This window comes from Pristiophorus japonicus, chromosome 12 (genome assembly GCF_044704955.1).
Source record: "Pristiophorus japonicus isolate sPriJap1 chromosome 12, sPriJap1.hap1, whole genome shotgun sequence".
Classification (NCBI taxonomy): Eukaryota; Metazoa; Chordata; class Chondrichthyes; family Pristiophoridae; genus Pristiophorus; species Pristiophorus japonicus.
This window is the reverse complement of record NC_091988.1, coordinates 38,154,700-38,181,312: the sequence shown is the minus strand read 5'-3', so window position 1 is coordinate 38,181,312 and position 26,613 is coordinate 38,154,700. Positions and strand designations below refer to the sequence as shown.

The window sequence follows — 26,613 nt, the reverse complement described above, 5'->3', positions numbered from 1 at the left end:
TCATTGCTGCTCCTTTCTGGTGCCAATCCCTCTGCAAAATTAGTTTACACACTCCCCAACGGTACTAGTTGGCCTCTGTGAAGATTGCTCTTTTCAGGTGCAACCTGTCCATCTTGTACAGGTGAATCTTCCCCCAGAACCGGTTGCAATACCCCAAGAATCAGAAACACTCCCTCCTGCAACACTTCTCCAGCTATGTATTTGCCTGCACGCTCTTCATATTTGTATACTCACGAACACGTGGGACTGGGAATAATCCTGAGATTAGTACCTTTGAGGTCCTGTTATTAATAAAATAAAATTTCCTAGCTCACGAAACGCTGTCTGATGGACTTCAACACTTTTTTTTTTTTAAACCTCTCATTGCTTCCATCATGGGCCACAGCTTCCCCTCGCAGAATATGTGCTTAAATATTGCAGCTATTATACAAAGGAGCACAGTTTACTTATCTCTATAAAATCCTGCAACACACAGCATAGTGACTGCTTCAAATCCATACTGAAGCATGTGGGCTCAGATCCAAGCCATTTGTTTTGGTCATAGATCAAAACTTGGACAAGTGGTTATAGATTTAAGCATCAGATCCTGCATCATTATGCACAGACTGTCAATGAAGCAACTGATGTACCAGCAAATAGTTTGTGTGGACAGAAAAATTAGGATCTGCACAGTTTATAGTCCCAAAATACTGCTGCAGTGTATTGCACAAACAAGCAAAATTTCAGCAAGAGGGCAAAAGTTAAAAGGCAAATGGATAAAAATGGGAAATCAAGAATATGATTCAACTGAACATATTTATATTATTCTAAGCCACACAATATTAAGTCAAAAAGAAAAGGATCTTATAGCAGGTTTCTTTGTTGCTCCTTTAACCTCAACATATAAAATAGTACACCAAAATGGTGCAGAAACTGGAAATGGGACTTTAAAAGACAAGACCTGTATGTTCAGTACAGGTTTGAGAATTGCAATGCCAAAACATTAATGTCGTGTGTTGTAGAATCAATACAGTAAAGCTTTAAAACAATTAAACCTGATTGGGTTTTCTGTAAGGCAACTACCTCAAAAGAAGAATACTCTGTATATTGGCCCCCCAAAAAATAACCACTGCACAAGCAGAGCAGGAAATATTTTTGCTTGGATAGGAAGTAGCACAAGGCTCAGGGTCGCTTTACCTAACAAAGGGTCATTTCTGGAGATCTACAAGAAAACCAAAGATCTTCAGCTATGCACATCGATGCAATTTGATATCTTGGAGCACTGTTCTAGTACCGATGTCAAGGGTATCCACAGAACAACTGCAGCGCCAAAGCTACCTAGGTACTGTTATCCATTTTATTTTACCTTGATTTTCAAAGGATGCAAATGGTAGTCATAACAATTTATACGCAAACAATTTATTTCACAAATCATCCAACTGTTTTACTTTTGAGATTGGGAACTTTGCTTACGTGAGTAGATTTCCTGTATCTTGTCTGACCATGAAAAATAATGGGAACTCTGCCAATGGCTGGCATCACTATTGATTCACCGTATACTTTATCGGGGCAAAAAGCTGCCAGAACTGCCTGATAATTTTTCCATACAATTGCTGTGGTTGCCAACATGGGAGGAGGGAGCTGAAACCCAGGGAATGTCTGACCGGCAGACACAACTACCAAGGTATAGAATTATTAAATACTTTCTATAGCCAAAAGACAACACAAAAATATCCTTGAGTGTCTCAGTTTTTTTTCTTAAAAAAAAATCTGTTGAAACCACTTTTATTTAGAAGGTCTAACAAATGGACTATCTTTCTCCTATTTCATATCAATTGAGTGTTAGTTGATGGTGATTCTATGGCAACTGCCTAAAACTGCACCAAAGCCTTCTCAGCAATTAAAAACAATTCTATAGTCACTTACGGTGACCTAGTGTCAAGTGACACTTGACCAGTCGCTGAGAACCGATCAGGGGCATGCTTGCGACAAATACTGAATGATGGATGTGCCACAGGAAGAACCCAATGCCATCTCTTCAACCATATAAGTCAGGACAGAACATTGTTTAGTTAGTGCATGTTTTATGAAATGTTGGTGAAGGTACTCCCTTCCAACACACATTTCCTTTTTTGATTTTAAGTGTGCTTCCGGTCAAATGCAGAACCAGATGGATGTGTGTCTGGAAGAAATGGAAATTGCGTAACCTTGCCACCAGGACAGCATTCCAATTTTAAAAATCACGGCCAGTCCTTTTACAGAGTTTGCAGAATATCCCACATTTCTGAAATTTGTTTCATCAGAGGCTGGATTATTGAATATATAGGCGGAGATAGACAGATTTTTGAGCGATAAGGGAGTAAAGGGTTATGGGGAGCAGGCAGGGAAGTGGAGCCGAGTCCATGATCAGATCAGCCATGATCTTATTGAATGGCGGAGCAGGCTCGAGGGGCCAAATGGCTTACTCCTGCTCCTATTTCTTATGTTTATGTTCTTCGAAGACAGCACAAATAGGTGTTATGGATCATTTGGCAGAAAAGTTCTATGGCATTCAATGCAAATTTAAAAATTTAGGAATGGCATCAACCAGGTCACTGATGAGGCTAATCATCTAACTCCAACTAAATACTTCAAGAACAAATAAACCTTAGGACTTCACTACCAATTGAATTTATGTGAAATACTGAGAGAAATCACATGGAAAGAAAAAGGTTAAAAATATAGAATTTGAAAGCTGGTTGTTGGAAACAGGAGGGGTGGAAGAAAGGGAGATAAAGTAAACTAGAGACATTATTGTCAAGTCACTGCACGAGACATTAGCTCCTACAGCTATTAATTTACAATACAATTCTTGGTAGAGTGCACTTAATTTAGCTTTAACAGCCTGGCGGAAACACGCAATGTAGTACTTTTCCAAAACAAATTAAACGTAAACACCCATGTCAGCATGCTTCACATACTGGTATGAAACAATGTTGGCACTATAAATACAGATACACAAGAGCCATAATTTCCCTCTAATCTATGTTGCTGGTCTCCACGAAATAGGTTATTGCTATGGTGAACACCTCAGTTCGGCCTCAAACGTGATCCCATGTTTCCAGCAGCTTGTCATTTTAATTCTTCATCCCACTCTTGACCTCTGTTCTCAGCTTCCTGAACAATTCCAATGTAGCTCAACGCAAGCTCGGGGAACTGCGCCTCATCTTTCTACTGGACACGTTATAGCTTTCTGGCTTTAACATGGAGTTTTGTAACTTTAGACCTTAACCACTGTTCCCAATTTCTCTCAAACAGCAGGTGCAGGTAATGGAGAATGGCTGTACCAGTGCGACTGGAAGTGGAGGTGGTGTTGGCTCGTGCTCGAGGCCGGCGGGCTGGTCCACCTGCCTTTCTTCCACCATATTCCTGGGCCGAGGAGCCTCCTTCCATGCTTTCCTTCTCTTCTGCTGTAACCATTTTGATCTCCTCTGTTGTTTCTGTACTTGTCTCATTACCACCTCATTTTGCCTTGCGCCATCCTAACTTTTCATTAAATTCCTCCTGCTCACCGCCTTATCACAGACCTCTCCATTTTGTTCTTTTCCTGTTTCGTTATACTTTATGAACTAATATTACTTTGTATACCCAAGATACAAATCAAAGATAATGTATAGAAGTTACATCAAACAGCTCTAGCTTTAAATGTAGCTGAGATTGGTAAAGTTTTAAAAATGTGAAAATTGGAGATTTTATAAACTTCGGCCTTTGGATTGTTCCAGGTGTCCTGCAGAAAGACCCAATGAAATTGATTAGATGTTTATTAATGAAACAAGGAAATTACAAACTTTAGATCTCTAGATCAAAACTCAAGAGGAGCAATTGCAACTGGGGTTTACTCATATGTAAATAATTCAGCGCTACAGATGCTTTTGCTCTCAAGCCAATTGCCCTGATCGTACAAAAAAACTAACTCAATGAAGACTGTGCCCAATATGATTGCTACAGTTAGTTAAGAATTGTAGCACATGTGGAGGGAGGGGTGGTTTGCATTCGTCAAGCTCATCTAGTGATGCGCCATGGTCTCCTGAAGCCGACTCGATTGCCTTATGGAAGCAGGGAGAAATTTCCCAGATCTATTGCTGAAATTGGCCAGAAGCTTTTTCTTCTGGTGCTCAGCTTTCCAGAGGGGTTAGTACTACTAGTAGTTGTGAAGTATGCTGCACAAGATTTCCCTATTTAGTGGGTGGATGAGCACTAATATGGCTGGAAATCTAATAGCACCAATTTTTGTAGCTCCGTATGGCTTTAACACAGGAAACTAAAAAGTATGGCTGTGTTACACAGTCTAGTGCTGCTCTGGATAATTGTATTATAGAAAGAGTGGGATATTCAATACAAGACAATATTAACTTCAACGGGGCCGTTAGTAATTTTCAGGCATGGATGTTCAAGACTCATGTCTTTGAGGATTTTTACTTAAATGTGCAAACCATATTTTATGGCTGTGAAATCAAACTCATTTTCATTCTGGCTAAAATTCTGAGCATCTTCAGTTGCTGTGCAGTATAGAAGTACACCAATCAATTTCTATTTTCATCTACACCACGCAGACTGCAGCCTATCCAAGCCTCTCCCTGACCTATGTTTACGCAACTAGCTCACTCACTGCTCAGCTGCTGCACTGCACTCCGTGTAGAGCACAAGACGGCAAGCTCTCTCTCCCAAATACAAATGGTTCCCTGGCACTGCATAGGAACATAAGAAATAGGAGCAGTAGGAGGCCATTTCGCCCTTCATGCCTGATCTGCCATTCAATGAGATCATGGCTGATGATCTACCTCAACTCCATCTTCTCGCACTATCCCCATATCCCTCGATTCCCTCAATATCCAAAAATCTAATAATCTCGGTCTTGAATATATTCAACAACTAAGCTACTAAGGCAATGCTCCAGCCCTGAAACCATCACTACTGCTTTGTGACAATGGAAGTTATATTATTGTAAAATTTGTTATTAATTTCAGTCAGCAACAGATGAGAAGACTTCAGAACGTAAAAACATGACTTTTATTGTTCAGCCATTTTAAACTAACCACATGCAACTGACAGTCATACAAACATTCTAGATCAGATGACAAGAGTCAGGGAACTACTTTTACTTGATTATGGACAGAAAGTCACACCATGATCAATACAACTCCCTACTCAAAATTAGAACAAAATTTTAAAGAACAACAATGACAAATTCTGTATCAATTATAAAGTTCAAAAGCATTAACAGTTTATGCAAAGTTAGATACAATTATTGTTACTAGTTTTACACAACTCCACCATACCTTGGCGTTCGAACAGTAGAACTTGTTAATCATCGTTGATAGAAACATAGGAACAGTCCCTGAGGCCCATTGCCTCATTGAATTAGATCATGTGTGATCTACATCGGATATACAGCACAGAAACAGGCCATTCGGCCCAACCAGTCCATGCCAGCGTTTATGCTCCACTTGAGCCTCCTCTCGTCTTTTCTCATTTAATGCTATCAGCATAACCCTCTATTTCCTTCTCACTCATATGCTTATCCAGACTTCCCTTAAATGCATCTATACTATTTGCCTTAACCACTCCCTGGCATAAAGAAGTTTCTTCTGAATTCCCCATTTGATTTCTTGGTGACTATCTTTTATTATTGATGGCTTCTAGTTATGCTCTTCCCCACAAGTGGAAACATTCTCTATCCATTCTATCAAAACCTTTCATAATTTTGAAGACTTTTATGAGGTCAGCCGTCTTTTCTCCAAGCCGGTTCATCCCTTCCCGATATGTATACCTTCACATTTCTGGTATCATCCTTCTCTGCACCTTCTCCTGTGCCTCTATATCCTTTCTTAAAATATGGCGACCAGAACTGTACACAGTGTGGTCTAACCAAGATTCGATACAGGTTTAGCATAACTTCACTATTTTTCAATTCTATACCTCTAAAAAAAAAATAAATAAACCCGAGTGCTTGGTTTTCTTTTTTTTTTTAAATGGCCTTATTAACCTGTGTCGCAACTTTTAGTGATTTGTGTATTTGTACTCCGAGATCCCTTTGATCCTCTACCTAACCTGGACTCTCACCTGCCAAGTAATAAGTGACCTCCCTATTCTTCCTACCAAAATGGAATACCTCAAATTTATCAGTGTTGAACTTCATTTGCCAATTATATGCCCATTCTGCCAGTTTATTAATGCACTCCTGTAATTTGTTGCAGTCCTCCTCAGTATTGACTATTGCTCCCAATTTGGTGTCATCTGCAAATTTAGAAACTGTGTTTTTGATTCCAAAGAGTAAATCGTCAATATAAATTGTGAACAACTGTGGTCCCAGCACTGATCCTTGTGGAACACCGCTACCCACCTGAACCTCAATTACATTTACCCACCTTTGATTCAGATCCCTTGATATTGTTACTGAGAATCTCAATTGTCTCTACATCAACAGTCTTTTGGGAGAGAGACCGACAGATTTCCACTACCCTCCACATGTAAAGTGCTTCCTGATTTCACTCCTAAATGGCCTAGCTCTAATTTTAAAGATGGAGCTTTAGTTCTGGATTCCCCCACCAGGGGAATATTTACCCTATAGAATCCTTATCTTAAAGACCTTGATTAGGTCACCCCTCAACCTTCTAAATTGAAGGAAATACAACCCAACCTGTCCTCAGAATGTAAACCTTTAATCCCTGCTGCGCTGATTCACTGTTTAGTTGGTTTATCTGCCACCGTCTCTCCACAAATGATGGTTGCGTTTCCTACATGTGTACATGATTCCTCCTAAAGAGCCTTCCTTTTCCAGTCCTTCACTTGCAAGGTTGAATGTTCACTTGCACTTGTACTGGCATTAAGTTCTCGTTCCTTATGGCTAAACTCTGACTTATTTTTCTCTAAAACTTATCAAAAGGTTTGATGCCTTTATTTTATAACCAGTCAGGTTTGGCTTTTCTGAGAAAGAAGCTCCCTTCCACGTTATTTAATTAGCCTTGCTTTCAGAAGTTAACTTGCTATAGGAAGGAGTATCTCATCTGCCAATAGGTTTTGAGCTGCTGTGATACGGTATCTCACTTGGTGCATTGTAACTCTCCAAAGATAGCCTTGGATTCCAATGTGGTTGAAATGAGCTCTGCATTTCATCACAGTATAAATACTGAATTTCTCGAATATCAATTCATCCTGAATGCAAGTTGATCTCTAATGTTGACACACAGCAATTTGGAATGGCACTTTTCTCTTTTGGGAGGCCATTTTGTGTCAACCAACCACATTCTTTGTTTAGTCAGTCAAACGTTTCATATCTTTATCGCTTTCAGAAGTTTGTTGAATCTTGTTCATTCTATCTACATATTAGGAATAAATATTAATGGCTTTGATCCTTTTTTTCTGTATGTGCATCAATTGACAAATTCCTCATTCTTCACCTTTCTAGTCATGTGGTAGATGCACAATGCTCACCATGTTAACAAGAAACATCTCCTTGCCTCTCTCAGAAGACATCAAACCATTACTTGGAGCTTTCTGGGTGCACGATTTTCTTCTTAAAAAGATGGTTTCAAGCATTTTTTTCCCCAAAATATATACCGCTTAAGTTTCTCCAAACCATAAACAATAGTTGAATTTGTTTTTAGTAATTTATCTCTCAGTTTAAGATCAGGCATAAGCCACAAGTTGACCTTATTGTACAAGACACACACTGAGCCCTCAGATGTGCTACACTGTGAAAGCACTCCTTATTGATATCAAGTGACACTAAAGTACTTTGACGTCAACCAGACACTTCCCATGTAAAGTAAACTGCCTCAGGTCAGAAAGAAGAGCAGTTGCCTCATAACATTGGTGCAAACTGATACAGATAGCCCATTATTTCAAGAATTCTCTGGACATTTTGTCTGTGGGAAAAGATATTTTAAACACTACTTCAAATTGAGTAGGATCTAGTTTGGCCCAAATATTTCACTTCTTTTAACTTCATTTTGTCCTTGTTCACTTTGATGTCTTTTTTGTTGGCATTGCTTCTAAATGGCTCCTAAGTTCATGATCGTGTTTATATCTCTACCATATATATATTTTTACAAATATTCACAATAGCAACTCCATCCAGATTTTCAAGTGCTTCATGAAGTTGAATTCTTCAGGAGCTGCAGAAATTCCAAAAGGCGTGAACAACCATCTGTATTTTCCAAAGAGCACCGAAAAGGTAGTCAGCAGATCCGACTTCATCTAAACATACTAAAACCCATGCTTTGAGCAGATCCGACTTCATCTAAACATACTAAAACCCATGCTTTGTATCCACAACTATGAATTGTTTCACTTTCACGAGTTCAGGCTCATCATTCCTTTTAATTACCACAAAGAAGGGATCTAGTCAGTTTGGACACTGAATGGCGCAAGAATGTTCCCATTAACATTAATTGCTTAATGTGCTGCTACACAAGTTCTTTTACAGCAAAGTCAAAAATGACATCCTTTGCGACTGTGACGAAGGTAAACTATCCCTCCTCATCCTATCTGCAGCCTATGACACGGTTGAACGCTCCATCATCCTCCTCCAACGCCTCTTCGCCATCGTCCAGCTGGGTGGGACTAAACTCACCTGGTTCCATTCTTGTCGATCCAGAAAATCACCTGCAATGGTTCTCTTCCCACTCCTGGATCTTTACCTCTAGTGTCCCCCAAGGATCTATCCTTCACCCCCTCCTATTTCTCATCAATATGCTGTCCCTTGACGACAGCATCCGAAAACACAGCATCAGTTTCCACATGTATGCCGACGACACCCAAGCTCTACCTCACTACCACTTCTCTCAACCCCTCCACGGTCTCTAAATAGTCAGAATGCTTGTCTGACATCCAGTACTGGATGAGCAGAAATATTCTCCAATTAAATATTAGGAAGCTCAAAGCCATTGTCTTTGGTCCTCGCCACAACTCCAGCCTAGCCACTGACTCCATCCCTCTCCCTAGCGTCAATCTGAGGCTAAACCAGACTGTTCACAACCTTGATGTTTGACCTTGAAATGGGCTTCCGCCCACATATCCACGGCATAACTAAAACTGCTCATTTCCATCTCCGTAACAGTGCCCGTCTCCGCCCCTGCGTCAGCTCATCTGCGGCTGAAACCCTCATCCACACTTTTGTTACCTCTAAACTTGACTATTCCAACACACTCTTGGCTGCGCCGCCGCCGCCCCCCCCCCCCCCCCCGCACCCGCACCACCCCACATTCTATCCTACATAAACTTAAGGTCATCCAAAATGCGACAGCCTGTGTCCTAACTCACACCAAGTCGCGTTCACCCATCACCCGTGCTCGCTGACCTACATTGGCTCCCGGTTAAGCAACGCCTCGATTTCAAAATTCTCATCATTATTTACAAATCCCAACATATCTCTAATCATCTTCAGCATCACAACATGCGCCCCCCGCCACCCCCACCCAGAGATATCTGCGCACCTCTAATTCTGTCCTCGAGCATCACTGATAATTACTCAACCATTAGTGGCCATGCCTTCAGCTGCCTAGGCCCTATGCTCTGGATCTTCCTCCCTAAACCTCTCCGCCTCTCTACCTCCTTTAAGATGCTCCTTAAAAGCTTTCTCTCTGACCAAGGCTGCCGTGATTTCTTCTTACATGGCTCGGTGTCAAATTTGTGTCTTCTAAGACTCCTGTGAAGGACCTTGGGACATTTTACTACATTAAAGGCACTATATAAATACAAGCTGTTGTAACAGTTTTCCGACTGGCAACTACGTAGGTGGGCTCTTGTAATCATTTTCAAGACCCCCTTTTTTGAAGACATTCTGGTACTTGGCCACACATTATATTTTGAGAGCTTTGTAAATCATTCATTATTGTAATGCTCTCAATGGTCACAGGTTGCATACTTTGAATAGTATTAGCACCGAGAACAGATCAATTTGGCACTATTTTAAATTTGGTTTGTAATTCTGGTTGTTCTTTGAATTTTTAAATACTGACTCTTTTCCTCACTGGCTTCATTGAATATGAACCGTGAAGTGTAAAAATCCTGAAGTGCTCGGCTACTTCGATCAAATAGCCTAGTGTTCATTCTTTAAAAAAAATTTTTTAAATCTTATACGGGGATATAAACTATACTACGCATGCACTAGCTGTAAATAAAACTCGGATAGAGTTTTGAGAAGTAATGGCAGAAACCAGAATCATTGTGTTTAGCAAATATTGTACAATGACATTGCACGAGGAAAGTGGAATTAATCAAGAACTGCTATATAACTATGGATGTTCCTATGAACTAAAACACAACAGCAGAAAACTTCCAGAATAACTATTTTCCTTTTGCTAGCCTATTACTGTACAGCTTTACAAGAATGGGGAAAAGGGGCACCTCCAGAGGGAAGAACAGAGTTATTTTCTATGTTTAGGTTGAACACTGAATGCTGCACATCAGTCTAGCTGAAATCAGATTTACTTTTTATGAGCACATTATAAACAATTTGTTGCCATACCAATCATGTTCATATCCAAATTCAAGTGACAGAATGTAACCTTCATCCAAGTCATAAGCAACTTTATCTACAGTACATAATAACGATTTGCCTTCATTCTACTTTCTGGACTTTGGCCAATTGGCTGAGAAATGGTTCAGTTTATGAACATAAGAACATAAGAATTAGGAACAGGAGCAGGCCATCTAGCCCCTCGAACGTGCTCCGCCATTCAACAAGATCATGGCTGATCTGGCCGTGGACTCAGCTGCACTTACCCGCCCGCTCCCATAACCCTTAATTCCCTTATTGGTTAAAAATCTATCTGTGATTTGAATACATTCAATGAGCTAGCTTCAACTGCTTCCTTGGGCAGAGAATTCCACAAATTCACAACCCTTTGGGAGAAGAAATTCCTTCTCAACTCGGTTTTAAATTGGCTCCCCCATATTTTGAGGCTGTGCCCCCTAGTTCTAGTCTCCCCGACCAGTGCAAACAACCTCTCTGCCTCTATCTTGTCTATCCCTTTCATTATTTTAAATGTTTCTATAAAATCACCCCTCACCCTTATGAACTCCAACGAGTAAAGACCCAGTCTACTCAATCTATCATCATAAGGTAACCCCCTCATCTCCGGAATCAGCCTAGTGAATCGTCTCTAAAACCCCCTCCAAAGCTAGTATATCCTTCCTTAAGTGTGACCAAAACAGCACACAGTACTTCAGGTGCGGCCTCACCAATACCCTGTACAGTTGCAGCAGGACCTCCCTGCTTTTGTACTCCATCCCTCTCGCAATGAAGGCCAACATTCCAGTCGCCTTCCTGATTACCTGCTACACCTGCAAACTAATTTGCTATACATATTGTAAGAAGCCTGAGTGAGGGATCCAAGTAGAGCCCGTTCTTCATTGGTTGGAATAATTTTGTGATGGAGAAACTAAAGGAAACTGATTAATCCTAGAGTCAACAATAGGGAAGACCAAGGGTAGATTGGGTGAGCGCTTTACGGAGCACTTCCGTTCGGTCCGCAAGTGTAACCGAGCTTCCGGTTGCCTGTCACTTGAATTCTCCATTTCATTCCCACTCTGATCTCTCCTTCACTGTTCCAACGGAGCTCAACGCAAGCTCGAGGAACAGCACCTCATCTTTCGGTTAGGCACCTTACAGCCTTCTGGACCCAACATCGAGTTCAACAACTTCAGAGTGTGACTACTGCCAAGCTTTGGCTCCAACCCCCCCCCCCCCCCCGCCCCCTTCACAGAGCCGCTTTCTTTCTTTCTCCTTGTCTCTAATGGCAGTTGGTCATTGTCCCACCATTCACACCCTATCTTGACTAATGTTTTTCTAACTCCTGGCATTACTATTTGAATTTGGGCCATCATCCCTTTTGTCTCTCTCATCTCTCCTGTCTTCCAACCAATCACAGACCTTCCCTTTTGTTCTTTCTTCACCTCCCCCTTTCAGTGCTCATTAAGAATCTGTTGTTTCCGAACACACTCCAGTTCTGACGAAGGGTCATCGACCAGAAACATTAACTCAGCTTCCTCTCCACATATGCTGCCTGACGAGATTTACAGCAATTTGTTTTTATTCCAGATTTCAGCATCCGCAGTATATTGCTTTTGTAACAATCGCCGTCATCTTTATCTGTCTCAAAGTGAAGATCAAGTATTGTCAATGCTTCTCTGCCCATACCAATAATTAGTGTAGCAGTTCCGACATCTTTTGGTTGGACATGATCCAATCTCAATTGTTCCAAACAGTGGATAGTCAAGGGGCTATGGGGGGAGGGGGGGGGGGGGGGGAAAGAGGAACTTAACACAATCACTAAGGAGGTTGTACTCATTAAGATAATGGGACTAAAGGCAGATAAATCCCCTAGACCTGATGGTTTGCATCCTAGGGTCTTGAGAAGTAGCAGGGATTGTGGATGCATTAGTTGTAATTTACCAAAATTCCCTGGATTCTGGGAGGTCCCAGCAGATTGGAAAACTGCAAATGTAATGCCCCTATTTAAAAAAGGAGGCTAACAAAAAGCAGAAAACTATAGACCAGTTCACCCAACATCTGTGGTTGGGAAAATGTTGGAGTCCATTATTAAAGAAGCAACAGCAGGACATCTGGAAAAGCAAAATTTGGTCAGGCAGAGTCAGCATGGATTTATGAAGGGGAAGGAGGTCACATTTAACAAATTTGCTGGAATTGTTTGAGAATGTAACAAACAGGGTAGATAAAGGGGAACCAGTAGATGGGTGTATTTGGACTTCCAGAAGGCATTTGACAAGGTGCCACATAAAAGGTTACTGCACAAGATAAAAGTTCACGGGGTTGGGGGTAATATATTAGCAAGGATAGAAGATTAGCTAACAGAAAACAGAGAGTCGGGATAAATGGTTCCTTCTCGGGTTGGCAATCCATAACTAGTTGGGTGTCGCAGGGATCAGTGCTGGGACCCTAACTATTTACAATCTATATTAACGACTTTGATGAAGGGACCGAGTGTAACGTAACCAAGTTTGCTGACGATACAAAGATGGGAGGAAAAGCAAGGTGTGAAGAGGACACAAAAAACCTGCAAAAGGACATAGACAGGCTATGTGAGTGGGCCAAAATTTGGCAGATGGAATATAATGTTGGAAAGTGTGAGATCATGCACTTTGGCAGAAAAAAAAATCAAGAGCAAGTTATTATTTAACTGGAGAAAAATTGCAAAGTGCTGCAGTACAGCGGGACCTGGGGGTACTTGTACATGAAGCACAAAAGCTCAGTATATAGGTACAGCAAGTGATCAGGAAGGCCAATGGAATCTTGGCCTTTATTGCAAAGGGGATGGAGTATAAAAACAAGGAAGTCTTGCTACAGTTATACAGGGTATTGGTGAAGCCACACCTGGAATACTGCGTGCAGTTTTGGTTTCCATATTTAAGAAAGGATATACTTGCTTTGGAGGCAGTTCAGAGAAGGTTCTCTTGGTTGATTCCAGAGATGAGGGGGTTGACTTATGAGGACAGGTTGAGTAGGTTGGGCCTACTCATTGGAATTCAGAAAAATGAGAGGTGATCTTATCGGAAATGTATTAGATTGAGGTGGCTTGACAGGGTGGATGCAGAGAGAATGTTTCCACTGATGGGGGAGACTAGAACTAGGAGACAAAGTCTCAGAATAAGGGGCCGCCTACTTAAAACTGGGATGAGGAGAAATTTCTTCTCAGAGGGTTGTAAATCTGTGGAATTAGCTACCTCAGAGCTGTGAAAGCTGCGTCATTGAATAAATTTAAGACAGAAATAGACATTTTCATAACCGATAACAGAATAAGGGGTAAGGGGACAGGGCAAGGAAGTGGACCAGAGTCCATGATCGGATCAGCCAAGTTCATATAAAATGGTGGAGCAGGCTCGAGGGGCCGTATGACCTACTAATGCTCCTATTTCTTATGTTATGTTCTTAAAACTGCCATGATTTTCTAATTGCTGGTTAGATTACCCCCACCTCAGTGTACAATTTGTAGTAAAACCTGAGTAATCGTCACCGAAATGTAAAGTGACTGAACTCCCAGTGTTTAACATTTTAATTTTCTGTTTTAAATTACTCTTTAGCCAATACAGTCAAACAGCAGGATACGTTCAAACAAAAAAGTGCAGATTTGTATTCAAGCAGTTTACTGTACTTAGCTGAAAGCACACACAGCTGTAAGAAATTGGCTTTTCTGACTTCAATGTTTTCCTCTTCCAAATCTACTTAAATATTTTGATACTTTCAGAGTGAGTAACTTCCAATTCTCATACAATGTAAAATTTGTTATTAGTTCAGTCACGAAAGACTTCGGAGCTTTGAAACAAATGTACTTTACTGCTCAGCCATTTTAAGTAATCATATGCAGCTGTCAATTATACAACCTTTTCAGGTCGGAGGAAACAGTCTGCGAATTTTCTCTACTTGACCATGGATACAAAGGGATACTGATAATGATGGAGAGATAGCATGAGAATATTAAATTAACTGCCTGCCTAGGACAAAGAAAACAAAAAAGCCATCTGTATTAAAGTCCAAGATGATTCAGTTACCAATTGATGGCAGAATTTGGACAAAAGCAAACAGCACCCAAGTGCAGTACATGACAGGGTGCAACATTCTGGATCCAGGAAGTCAGGCCAGTTGTCACCCATTGACAGCATGAGCTTTTCTGCAGATTTTGGTAAAATTTATGGATAAAGACTTATTTTCCACTGACTTTGCTCAGCCATAAATTAGATTCAAAAATGGGTATGCTGTTAGAAATAGCCAAGTCACAGCTATCTCTGGTCACGACACAGGTGACTGCATCATCAGAAAAAAAGCCTTCCATTAATGAAGCACTGAAAAATTACACCAAAGTTTTTAGAAGCTCATTTCACTCCTCACTAAAGATAGCTTTTAAAATGTATTTGTTATTATTGAATTTAGTGACAAAAGCACTGTTCAACCGATATGCTACTTTCCAAATGCTGAACAGCAATATATTTGATTGGTAGTTATCACTAACTTTGAGCACTATTTTATCAATATTTCATATTTTTTCAGAATTGGCACCTTTGAGATCAATTGAATTCTGGTTTCATAACAATGCCAACTATTTAAAAAAAATCAGTTTTGAGTAAGGGGGGGGGTGGGAAGGGGGAGAGTTTTAATTGTAATCCTGGTTGGTGAGCTGGAAAATTGAATTCTGTTTGGTGAGCTTTACAAAGCTGGTCGGCCTCACCATCTCTGACCTGCATGCTCATCTGTAGGACAGGGAAAACTTTCCAACAGTCTGCAATGTCATCTGTACTGTATTTGTATTTTCCTTTTACAACATATATCACTAATAAATTCATTCAAAGGTTTTGCCTTTTGTGCCATTCAGCCCCTCGAGCCTGTTCTGCCATTCAATCAGATCACGGCTGATCTGTACCTTAACTTTATTTATCCACCTCTGATCCATATCCCTTTTCCAACAAAATGGTTGATCTCAGCTGAATATTTCATTTGACCTAGCATCCAAAGTCTTTTGAGGGATGAGTTCCAGATTTCCACTATCCTGTGTGGAAAAGTGCTTCTCTGTTTCACTCCTAAATGGCTTAGCTCCAATTGCAAGACTGTGCCCCCTGGTTTTGGATTCTCCCACCAGACAAAATAGCTTCCTCTTTCTACCCTATTGAATCCTTTTACCATTTTAAACACCTCAATTAGATTATTCCTCAACTTTCTAAACGCAAAGGAATACAAGCCAGGTTTACGCAACCCGTCCTCAATTTAACCGTTTAAGCCCTGGTATCATTCTGGTGAATCTGTGCTGCACCAACTCCAAGGTCAATGCTTCCTGAGGTGTGGTGCAGTGAGCAAACCGAACTTTGACTTCAGTTTGATGGACTAGAATTTGGATAGCGCCAAAAGTAGTTCCAAATGAATATTATTCAGCAATTATATTGAGGAAAGGTAAATGTTTTTCTTCCGCAAAATGTGTTGAAATAAGTGGTGTATATTTTGGAAAGATCGGCAACATGTCAAGGTTTACATTACATTGATTCTTTTCCTGTGCAGCTGTGTTGTATGCAACATCTAGTGTCTGCTAATAAATTAGGAAGCATTTCTTGAAAGATACAAAAAAAATGGGGAAATAAAAGTGGAACACAGATGAGAACTAAATTTAAGTGGTGCAAAAAAATATGCAGCACCGTACATTTAATAAGTTCACATTAAAACAAAGTTATGTCCTTTGATCTTAAAGCTATAACTCAGTACAATATGCAATCTGAAATACACATACTGAAATTGTATATATGAAGGCAACGCACAAAACATGAGACTTTGAGGAAAAAAGCTTATACACAAATTCCTGGAATTGTTAGATTCCTTTTAGTATAAATCAAATGGATTTGGAAAGTAATTGTGTTATGCATAAAATTTTAGTGCACAAAACAAAAAGCTCACCACATGATTACGGCAAGTTTGTTTATTACTAAGCTAGCTTTTAAATCAGCCACAAATCAGTCTGCTACATGAAAAAACATTGATTAAGGGCCATTCATTTGGATAATGAACACTTACACTTGTAACTTTCCGATAGATCTGGGCAGCATTCTGACATTCTGAGTATGGGTATTCTGAGGTAGCCATTTCTAACATACACATTCCAAAAGCGTATACATCCACAGATTCATCATAGTGTTCTTCATACATTTCTGGGGCCATGAACTCTGGAGTACCTGAAGACAGTTAAAAGCAGATTTAACATTTTAACAACTTAATTGACAATAAAAATAGCTATCTCACAGAAAATCTTAGGCTGGGGTGCATGATTTCCAGATACGCACTAGGCGTGCATCGTTAATGAGTTTGACAACCGACAGTCTTAAATAAACAAAAAATACCTCATTAAACATGGTTCATTGTTTATATATGGAAACTACATAAACAAATAGTTAAGCTTCAAAAATGCATCCCCTGCTCCTGCACTCAGTAGAGTCTAAAGCCATGCAGAACAGTGGTCTCAATTAGGGTGGTTTACTCTACGTGAGTGTCCTCCAACATGAAACGGATGTGGTCAGATGGTCAGCTCTCAGCATACACAGTATGACTTTAGCAGCAAAAAGAGTTTTCATATTTTTGTCAGAAACACAATTGCTGCAAACTACATTGAATCATTCTATATCCTTCCAAAATATGCAGAGTAATAGCAACAAATTTTTACTTCACTTCTCTTGCCTGTGGAACTATCCTAGAGGGTGCCATCTTCTGGAACTATTGCATTCAGTTACCATCTCTTAAGTGGGCTGCAAAAGCATATATTATGCAATGGGAAACCTGCAATTTGTCCACTAGCACTTCAAATACAATTATTCCAATCTTTGTGCTCCCAGGGTCACTTTTGAGGCATTTCTGGCTTGTTGCCATCTTTTCCACCTGCAGCATCTGTGCCACTAATCATAAACTATAAGTAATGAAGTATAAAGTTTATTCTATAAACAATACCAGATTTCATAACTTGAAAAAAAAATCAAAGAAACTTTAGGAAAATCTTCTATCCAGTGTTCCGCACCTCCAACCAAAATGACAAACAGCAGGATAACATAATAAATCTGAAGGAATGTCAGATCTTTACCTATAACACTTTTGGCAAAAGAGGCACGCTTTAAAGTTGCAAGCCCCAAATCTCCTATCTTCACTGATCCAGTAGGTCCAGTAATAAAAATATTATCACATTTTAAATCCCGGTGAATAATTGGCGGCGTTCTTGTGTGTAGAAAATGTAATCCTTTCAATATCTGCCGGCACCAACTTCGCATAACTTTTGTTTTCATGACTTTAAATCGTTTTAAATATCTGCAAATAAATAGAAGCATTTTACACAAGTTTATAGTAACAGCAGCATGCATAAGCAAGATTAAATTAGCAATTCTGAATAAGTCAGACATACTCAATGGCAATCTTAAGTTGAAGCTATACATGTCAAATCAAATATAACTACAGAACTAGGAGATAAATTCATTAACTTTACGTGAAATTTTTTTGCAGTACCTAAAATAATTGGAACCTGCCAACCAGCGAATTTCACCAGTAAGTCTGTTCTTTATAAGCCAAAATGAAAATTGATACAGCAAAAGGTTGTTTCATTAAATGTTGCACACCATCATTATGGATTCTATATATAGCCAAGTGCAAGAGGTCACAGAAATTTTTTTTTAATTAATCAGTCATCCCAATGCTTCAAAAGACAACATCTTCGTCGCCGAATAGCCAAACAGACCAGGTTTGATTCCGAGCTTGCATCAAGTCAGCTGATCACTCCTGGGGCAGCAGTTGGTGTGCTACAAGAAGCTTTAGGGAAGTGATGCCAGAGCTGGATCACCCGTGGAAATATGAGTCAATACCTTGAGAGGAGGGAGAAACTGGAAAAAACATGCATACCAATTCCACATTTCAGTTATTTAAAAGTTTAAACATTTTTTTTTAAAAACCTACATACATCGGCACAGGCACGATGAGCCAAGTGGCCTCGTTCTGCACCGAACGATTCTGTGATTTTAGCTGAAGTCAGTATTTAGGGTCAAGAAAACAGGAATCATTTACACCAAAGGCTATACTATGTACTTAACTATTTTGCTTCATGTGCATAGTAAAATGCATCTACCATTTGAAATCTTATCACCAACTTCCCTTCACCCGCACAACAGCAAAAGCCAACAAATGCTCCCCCTGCAATCACATTGAAAATTACAAGTTTCAGCATCTGCATTCCACGCACCATTACAGCTGATTACTTTATCTAACATATCAGAGTTTTGGAACCCACTAGATAGAACGTCCCTCGTGCATTCTTCAGTTGCATCTGTCCAGTCATAACGCACATATACAATAGATCCCTGATGTGCAGCCTCTATTTTCCCCACACAGGCATTTATTTAGATTTTAAACAATCGGTGCTCCAGATGGCATTATTTTCCATTTCAGTTGAAGTGACACTTTTTTCTAAATTTGAACAGTAAAAATGTCACACCTGAGTGACCTCCTCCCAATATTGAAATGCAAAATTTAGATGTAAAATTTAGCAAAATGACTGCCCACAATTAACTGGGTAATTGAAGGAGCATTCAAAGCAAGATTCAGAACAAAAAATCAAAGCCACTTGTACAAACACCTTTTGCATCACATTATGTTAATTAATTAATGATAATATTGCCATCAGTGTTATGTCATATCTTCAAAACAATAGAATGTATGGTGACATTTCAGAATTCATTTAGAAAAATTAAGATTTTCAACCTTCCTAAATAAGTTCAAATGCAGAGATAATATTGACCAATTTATGCTTCCATCCTGCCTGGGTGCAGGATTCACAGGTATCCATCACTTTTTCCCTTTCCTTCTTTTGTTGAATAGCAAGAACAAGGATAGGGAAACAGCCTGCAACTCAGAAGCAGAAATTATGGCACAATCAGGCAATTGTACTTACACCACTGCTTGAATTTGGTCATTCTGGAAAATCTGGAGGGAAAAGGCCCTCATAGAAGCTTGTCATTAGATTTCCAGAATCAAACCCAATCATCAACTACAGTCAATACCTCTATTTACATTTAGCTACTAATGGATCTCGCATAGCATGGCACACAGCTAAAGACGACCAAATGTAGTATTCAAGTAAGTTAGAAAGGAATGGGTTCACTAGAACCAGGTGGTGGAAGGGGCCAGGTAGAGATGGAGAGACAGACAGTGGATGGGGAAGAGTTGAGCGACACTGGGCCGGGGCCAATTTTCCTGGAAGGGGAGGTTGGGTTGGGAGAGAGAAAGAGGGAGGTGACATCACAAAGGGTTGGTTTTCAGTTCAGAGTGTGGGGTGCTGAATTGCTTGTGAAAGGGGCTAGAAGGTGCACAAGTTGTTTGCGCCTACGAGGGAAATTGCCCCGTGGGGCGCGAAGCTGCCGTGGCGGGGGCGCCCGGCCGTCCTTAAAAGGAAGGGCCTTGAGCCGTGGCTGTCATTTTTTTTTTGTTGGCCAAACAATGGCAGCTGCTGGTTCGGTGCCATCTTGGGTGCTAGGCCGACCCGGCTGAAACCCTCCCTGGTGGCCGAATGGGCGCCACAAAAGCGACTGCAGAGTCATCCCACGGGTACTAAATCTTCACTTAATTCAAATTGTGTGCCCCAAACGAGGCTCGGGGCAATTTAGCCCCCCACCTATTTCCACCTTCATATCACCCACCTCAACTGCTACCTCAGCCGATCTGATGCCGAAACCTTCATCCATGCCTTTATTGCCTCCAGACCCAACTGTTCCAATACTCTCTTGGCCAGGCTCCAAGGCCTCCTTGCTTCATAAACTTCAGCTCCTCCAAAACTCTGCTGCCTGTATTATATCCCACACCAAGTTCTGCTCACCTATCATCCCTGACCTTTTTGACCTACACTGGCTTACATTTAAAATTCTCATCCACATGTTTAAATCTCTCTCTTCCCCTTCCATCGCTGTAGCCTCCTCCAGCCCAACACCCAACACCTCTGAACCCCACCCCCTCCATTCCTCGGACTCCGGCCTCTTGTGCATTGCCCAGTCATTGGCGGCCATGCTTTCAGTGACGTAGGCCCCCATGCACTGGAATTCCCTCAATGAACACCTTCACCTCCTCTCTTTTAAAGCCCAAATCTCTCCAGTCCTTTGGTCTTAGTAAGGGGTGAGGAAGGCCAAATTTGTCCTCTGTGTGGGGTTCAGCTGAATGAAGGGATGGAAGACTTAGTTGCTGGATTTCTGTTCTGGATGCACGGGTTGCAGTTTCTGTGGGGGTAGAGTTGTCAAGACTTCTTGGGTGGGAAGGTTTGTATAATATATAATTCGTTCCACGGTTTTACAATTATTACTTCAATTGCTCTTTTATCTTCTCCAGACTTGTCAGCTTATCAACGTGATCAGCCAACTCAGTTTTTTGGTCAATATTTGTTTTTCTGATCTCAATTTTCATTCTTTGCAATAGTAGACACTTTTTGATCACACTTATATTTTACATTTTTGTTTTGTATAATTGGATGTATCTAGGAGGCCGCCTTTTTTGATAGATGGGATTTTAGAGGTTTGTTTTGAGTGACTGTTCTGTTACATCAGGCACTGTCCTATTGTAATTAAACAGTCATAACTTTACATTTACAGCACTACCTGCAGGTACAGAACCACTCAATATTTTAATGTGTAATAAATTTTTGTTCCAGCGTGGTAAAATGAATATAACCATTTAAAGTCTAATCAGCTTCATTCATCATATGTTTCCCAATAATATAATGTATTAAAAGCAACTACAATTACTGTAGTTCCTTTCTTGCCACCAAAACAAAATTAAAATTAGAAAAAATACTTACGTTTTCAAAGTTCCTGAGGTCATTAATTCAGTAACTAGTACAATGCATTTTTTCCCTTTCAAAGTACTTTCCCAAGAGTCATAAAAGCGAACAATATTGGGATGCTGCAATCCTTTAAGCATTTCTGCTTCCTCTCGAAATCGTTGGCGCTCTGCTTTTGCAAGTTTTCTATCCTGCATTGAAAGTTACAACAGAAGAACAAGTTAAACATCTAATTATAAATTGAGGCATTTACAATTAATGGTTTAACATGACTCTTCAGTTCATTTGTTTAAAAGATGCAACTAAATAATTTCACAGTACATATACCAATTATGCCAAACCCATGAAATTGATCGCACGAATGCATGCACGCACACAGTTTTGCTGTTTTAATGGAACTATCTTCTCATTCTCACTCAGCTTGCATTCTCACTGCAGCTGCCAGTCTGAGATCAGCAGTTGCAGTTCAGATTTCAACTAGGTTTGCACACATTACCTGGCTGAAATTTAAATTCCATTAATCAGACAGGGGTTTACGCTCCACTGTGTCAGCAAGCGCAGGAAACCACGCTGCATCAATGTTACAGTAAATGCATCCTCAATGGTTTAATCAGGCCTGTGTCCCACAATCTGGAAATTGTGCCTTTCTAATAATGATTGTGGGTGTGCAGCCAGAAAACACCAGAGATCTGAATGTACCAGTCTAAAATCTAATTACTTAAATATATTTAATACATACACACAATTAGCTAGTCCTGGTTAGCAAAAGGTGAATTAATAAGGTTTAATTTGCTCCCACCACTTTCAGTATCAACAGATCATATTTTAATGCATTACAAAGTAAAGTCACATCTCAAGCAGAGCCAAAAATGGAGTTCTTTGTGTGAACAGAATTTCTGAAGAACTCCAGAACTGTTGAAAACAAAAAGCTTTTAAAAAACCTGTGTTTACAAGATTGGCATATTTAACATTAAATTTGCATTTACTATTGGAAAATGTTACTGCTTCAAATTTTCCCACAGTTTTGTAATTTAGCCCTTAGAAAGCTCATCGATCGCTAAGGGCTGGACATCAGTGTGATGAATCTCTGCCTGTAGTCAGGTTATTCCTTTATTCTTTCAATATCGGTTCTCTTTCAGGGAGAGTTAACTTTGCCTTCTGTGCTCAGAAATCTAACCCTTACCTATAAGGGTTAAGTTTCAACATCCCAGCTGTCGCTCTAAAGACTTGTGCTCCAGAACGAGCCGCGCCTCCAGCTACTCCAGTACAGCTACAACATCGACCAATGTGGAAAACGGCCCAGGTATTTCCTGTCCACAAAAAGCAGGACAAATCCAATCCAGCCAATTACCTCTCCATCAGTCTACTCTCAATCATCAGCACAGTGATGGAAGGTGTCGTCAACAATACTTTCAAGCGGCAGTTACCAACAACTTGCTCAACGATGCCCAGTTTGGGTTTCGCCAGGACCAGTCAGTTCCAGACCTCATTACAGCATTGGTCCAAACATGGTCAAAAGAGCTGAATTCCAGGAGGTGAGGTTAGAGTGACTGCCCTTGACATCAAGGCAGCATTTGACAGTGTGTGACCTGGATGACATTCAGGCTTGGACTGATAAATGGCAATAATATTCAAGGCACACAAGTGCCAAGCAATGACCATCTCCAACAAACGAGTCTAATCACCACCCCTTCACATTCAATGGCATTACTATCATCAAATTCCCCACCATCAACATCCTGGGGGTAACCATCGACTAGAAACTTAGCTCGACCAACCACATAAGTACTGTGGCAACAAGAGCAGGTCAGAGGCTGGGTATTCTGTGGCGAGTGTCTCACCACCTGTCTGCCCAGAGCCTTTCCACCATCTACAAGGCACAAGTCAGGAGTGTGATGGAATACCCTCCACTTGCCTGGATGGGTGCAGCTCCAACAACACTCGAAGCTCAACACCATCCAGGACAAAGCAGCCCATTTGATTGGCATCCCATTTACCACCTTCAACATTCACTCCCTCCACCGTGGCTGCCATGTGTACCATCTATAAAGATGTACTCCATCAACTCGCCAAGGTTTCTTCAGCAGTACCTCCCAAACCCCTGACTTATACCACCTAGAAGGACAAGGACAAAGGGTGCACGGGAACACCATCGCCTCCAAGATACACACCATTCTGACGGAAATATATCACCGTTCCTTCATGGTCGCTGGGTCAAAATCCTGGAACTTCGTCCCTAACAGCACTGTGGGAGTACCTTCACCATAAGGGCTGCAGCCGTTCAAGAAGATGGCTCACCACCAACTTCTCAAGAGCAATTAGGGATGGACAATAAATGCTGGCCTTGCCAATGATGCCCACATCCCATGAACAAATAAAAAAAAAAGTGATGCATAAATATTTGCCTATATCTAGTTAGGCCTCAATGTTGCAATCTTCCTCTAACATTATTAAATTAGAGGTTGTGCTTCACTCGCCTTTTTAAAAAAAAATATTCTGAACTCTTCAGATTTATCCAAGCCTCTTCACTCCTATAAAGTTATCTCATTCAAATCATTGTTCTGGTTTTGAGTCAAACCTAAATTTTATATATATATATATAAAAAAAAAAAATATATATATATATATATATATATATAATAAAAAATAATATATATATATATATATAATATATATATAAACTCCACAACTCAAAAAATCCTTTCCCCATATATTCAAATAGCTGATCAATCATGTGATTGAGTTTATTGCACGGATTTCTTGGACACGTCAAGAATTTATAATGAATAAATCTATCAAGCAATTAGAATTTATTCATTATAAATTGTCAGATCTGCTCGTCAGTAGAGACAGAACGAGATGAGAGTGCCTTATAAGAAATGATTCACATACACTTGTCTTAGTGCAAGAACACAGTCCTCCATTCAATCTCGACAATCGTGGGTGTGCTTAACCATGGGGCTAATTGAAACCAGATGCCAATGGTTCTTAACCATAACTCGATTTTCCTAGACTTCAGTAGGGCATTTTCAGGATATTCTTTGCACTAGCAGGATGTTGTGTGCTTAGTTCCTTTAAATGAGCATTTCCCCTCCCCAAAGTCTTCCTTCCTCTCACCACCTAGAGGCAGCTTCAATTCTCTAATTTCTTCTCTAGATTTTCCTTTCTACCCCTGCAGTAAATCAGAATGGCTAATTCCGCAATCAATTTAGATGTTTTGCCCAGGCTGTAAACCAAGGACATTACATAGTCTTCCAAAATGCTGCAAACATCCTCATCCATTACTGTATAATGGTGCTTTATTAGAAAACGGTACAATTTTACAGCACAAAACCATTTAGATAGCTGTAGTTATAAAAACCCAATTGGCTCACGTCCTTCAGGGAAGGGAATCTATTGCCCCTTCCTAGTCTGGCCTAAAAATGACTTCAATCCACATTTGCTTGACTCATAACATGTCCGAAGTGGCCTAGTAAACCACATAGTTGAAAACAATCTTTACAGAACAGAATCAAAATATCTTCAGCATTTCAAGGTGGCCCACCACCACCTTCTTGGGGCAACTAGGAATGGAAATTAAATATGTTGTGCAAGTGTCACCCACATCCCAAAAACAAATATTTTATTTGAAAAGGAAGACCATTAAGCATATTACACCTGCACCAATCCTCTAAGATTTATCCTCTTAAGTCCCATTCTCCTGGCTGCTCCCCATTTTATTTTTCAAATATTTAAATATTTTTGTATTGCATTCTCATCCAATAATAGGCTGTGATGCAAGCCATCAAAGTCCAGTGGCTCAAGAGAAAACAAAGCTTTCAGCATATCTACACAGTTGCCTTCCCAACAGATGATTCTCCCTCTATCTTATGCACTCTACCGCCTCCCACCCCAAAACAAAATTAGTCTCTTGAATTTTTGCACCTAGTCAAGCCCAGCTTAAGAGCAGACATTTTTTCCTTCATTGAACAAAGTACATCAAAATAGAATTTTCAGTTCAATACACGAGAATCTTGCAGTCTTTTAAAACTGGAGTTAATGCCGTTCTAAAATGGTTTACAAATGCTTTATTAAAAACTAAAATGGCAGACTCATAGCTGGACAGCACTGACCAACTATTAAACAGATCCCTCCTGGTGTGCTGGGCAAATATGACAATTATTGTCACCCATTAAAATAAGGTTATTGAGAGAAAGTTAAGTGTTACGGCCCATAATCCCATTATTGACCAAGATGTTAAGACAACTGACATTTTGTTGGTCTGACTCCCTACATACTGCATGGAATTGTCAGCCTAGATTACATGCTCAAGTCTCTGCAGTGGGACTTAAATTTGCAATCTTCTGACTCAGAGGCAAGAGTGCTTTTACTGAGCTAAGTCTGACATTCTGGTTTTAAAGCCAAGACTTTAAAATAAGATTAATAATATTCCCTCAAGCACCTCCTATGCCCACAGGCCATAAAACACACTGTGCCAGTCTTTCATACTTGTATCAGTAGTACTGGTTAATCTCCCATGGTCTTGTTCATGGTTAGTCAGAGTAAACAACACATCTTTTTGCGGTTTGTCAAAATGGCAGGCAGGCGGACCTGGACAACTTGTGCTACAATCTTGGATAGGTTAGGTGAGTGGGCAAATGCATGGCAGATGAAGTATAATGTGGATAAATGTGAGGTTATCCACTTTGGTGGTAAAAACAGAGAGACAGACTATTATCTGAATGGTGACAGATTAGGAAAAGGGCAGGTGCAAAGAGACCTGGGTGTCATGGTACATCAGTCATTGAAGGTTGGCATGCAGGTACAGCAGGCGGTTAAGAAAGCAAATGGCATGTTGGCCTTCATAGCGAGGGGATTCGAGTACAAGGGCAGGGAGGGTGTTGCTACAATTGTACAGGGCCTTGGTGAGGCCACACCTGGAGTATTGTGTACAGTTTTGGTCTCTTAACCTGAGGAAGGACATTCTTGCTATTGAGGGAGTGCAGCGAAGGTTCACCAGACTGATTCCCGGGATGGCGGGACTGACCTATCAAGAAAGACTGGATCAACTGGGCTTGTATTCACTGGAGTTCAGAAGAATGAGAGGGGACCTCATAGAAACGTTTAAAATTCTGACGGGGTTAGACAGGTTAGATGCAGGAAGAATGTTCCCAATGTTGGGGAAGTCCAGAACCAGGGGTCACAGTCTAAGGATAAGGGGGAAGCCATTTAGGACCGAGATGAGGAGGAATTTCTTCACCCAGAGAGTGGTGAACCTGTGGAATTCTCTACCACAGAAAGTTGTTGAGGCCAATTCACTAAA

General features: G+C 40.4%; 1 protein-coding gene across 4 annotated transcripts in view; it reads right to left on the bottom strand.

The window, feature by feature from the left end:
• The window catches only part of LOC139277193 (serine/threonine-protein kinase WNK2-like), a 218,827-nt gene that overhangs the window by 148,589 nt on the left and 43,625 nt on the right, over window positions 1-26,613 (bottom strand). For all 4 annotated transcript variants that reach the window (XM_070895317.1, XM_070895318.1, XM_070895319.1 and 1 more), the window contains exons 2-4: window positions 21,330-21,502; window positions 17,589-17,809; window positions 16,535-16,692 (exon numbers count right to left, since the gene is read on the bottom strand). In XM_070895317.1, coding sequence (XP_070751418.1) covers window positions 16,535-16,692; window positions 17,589-17,809; window positions 21,330-21,502 — 552 coding nt within the window. The remainder of the gene's footprint in view (window positions 1-16,534; window positions 16,693-17,588; window positions 17,810-21,329; window positions 21,503-26,613) is intronic.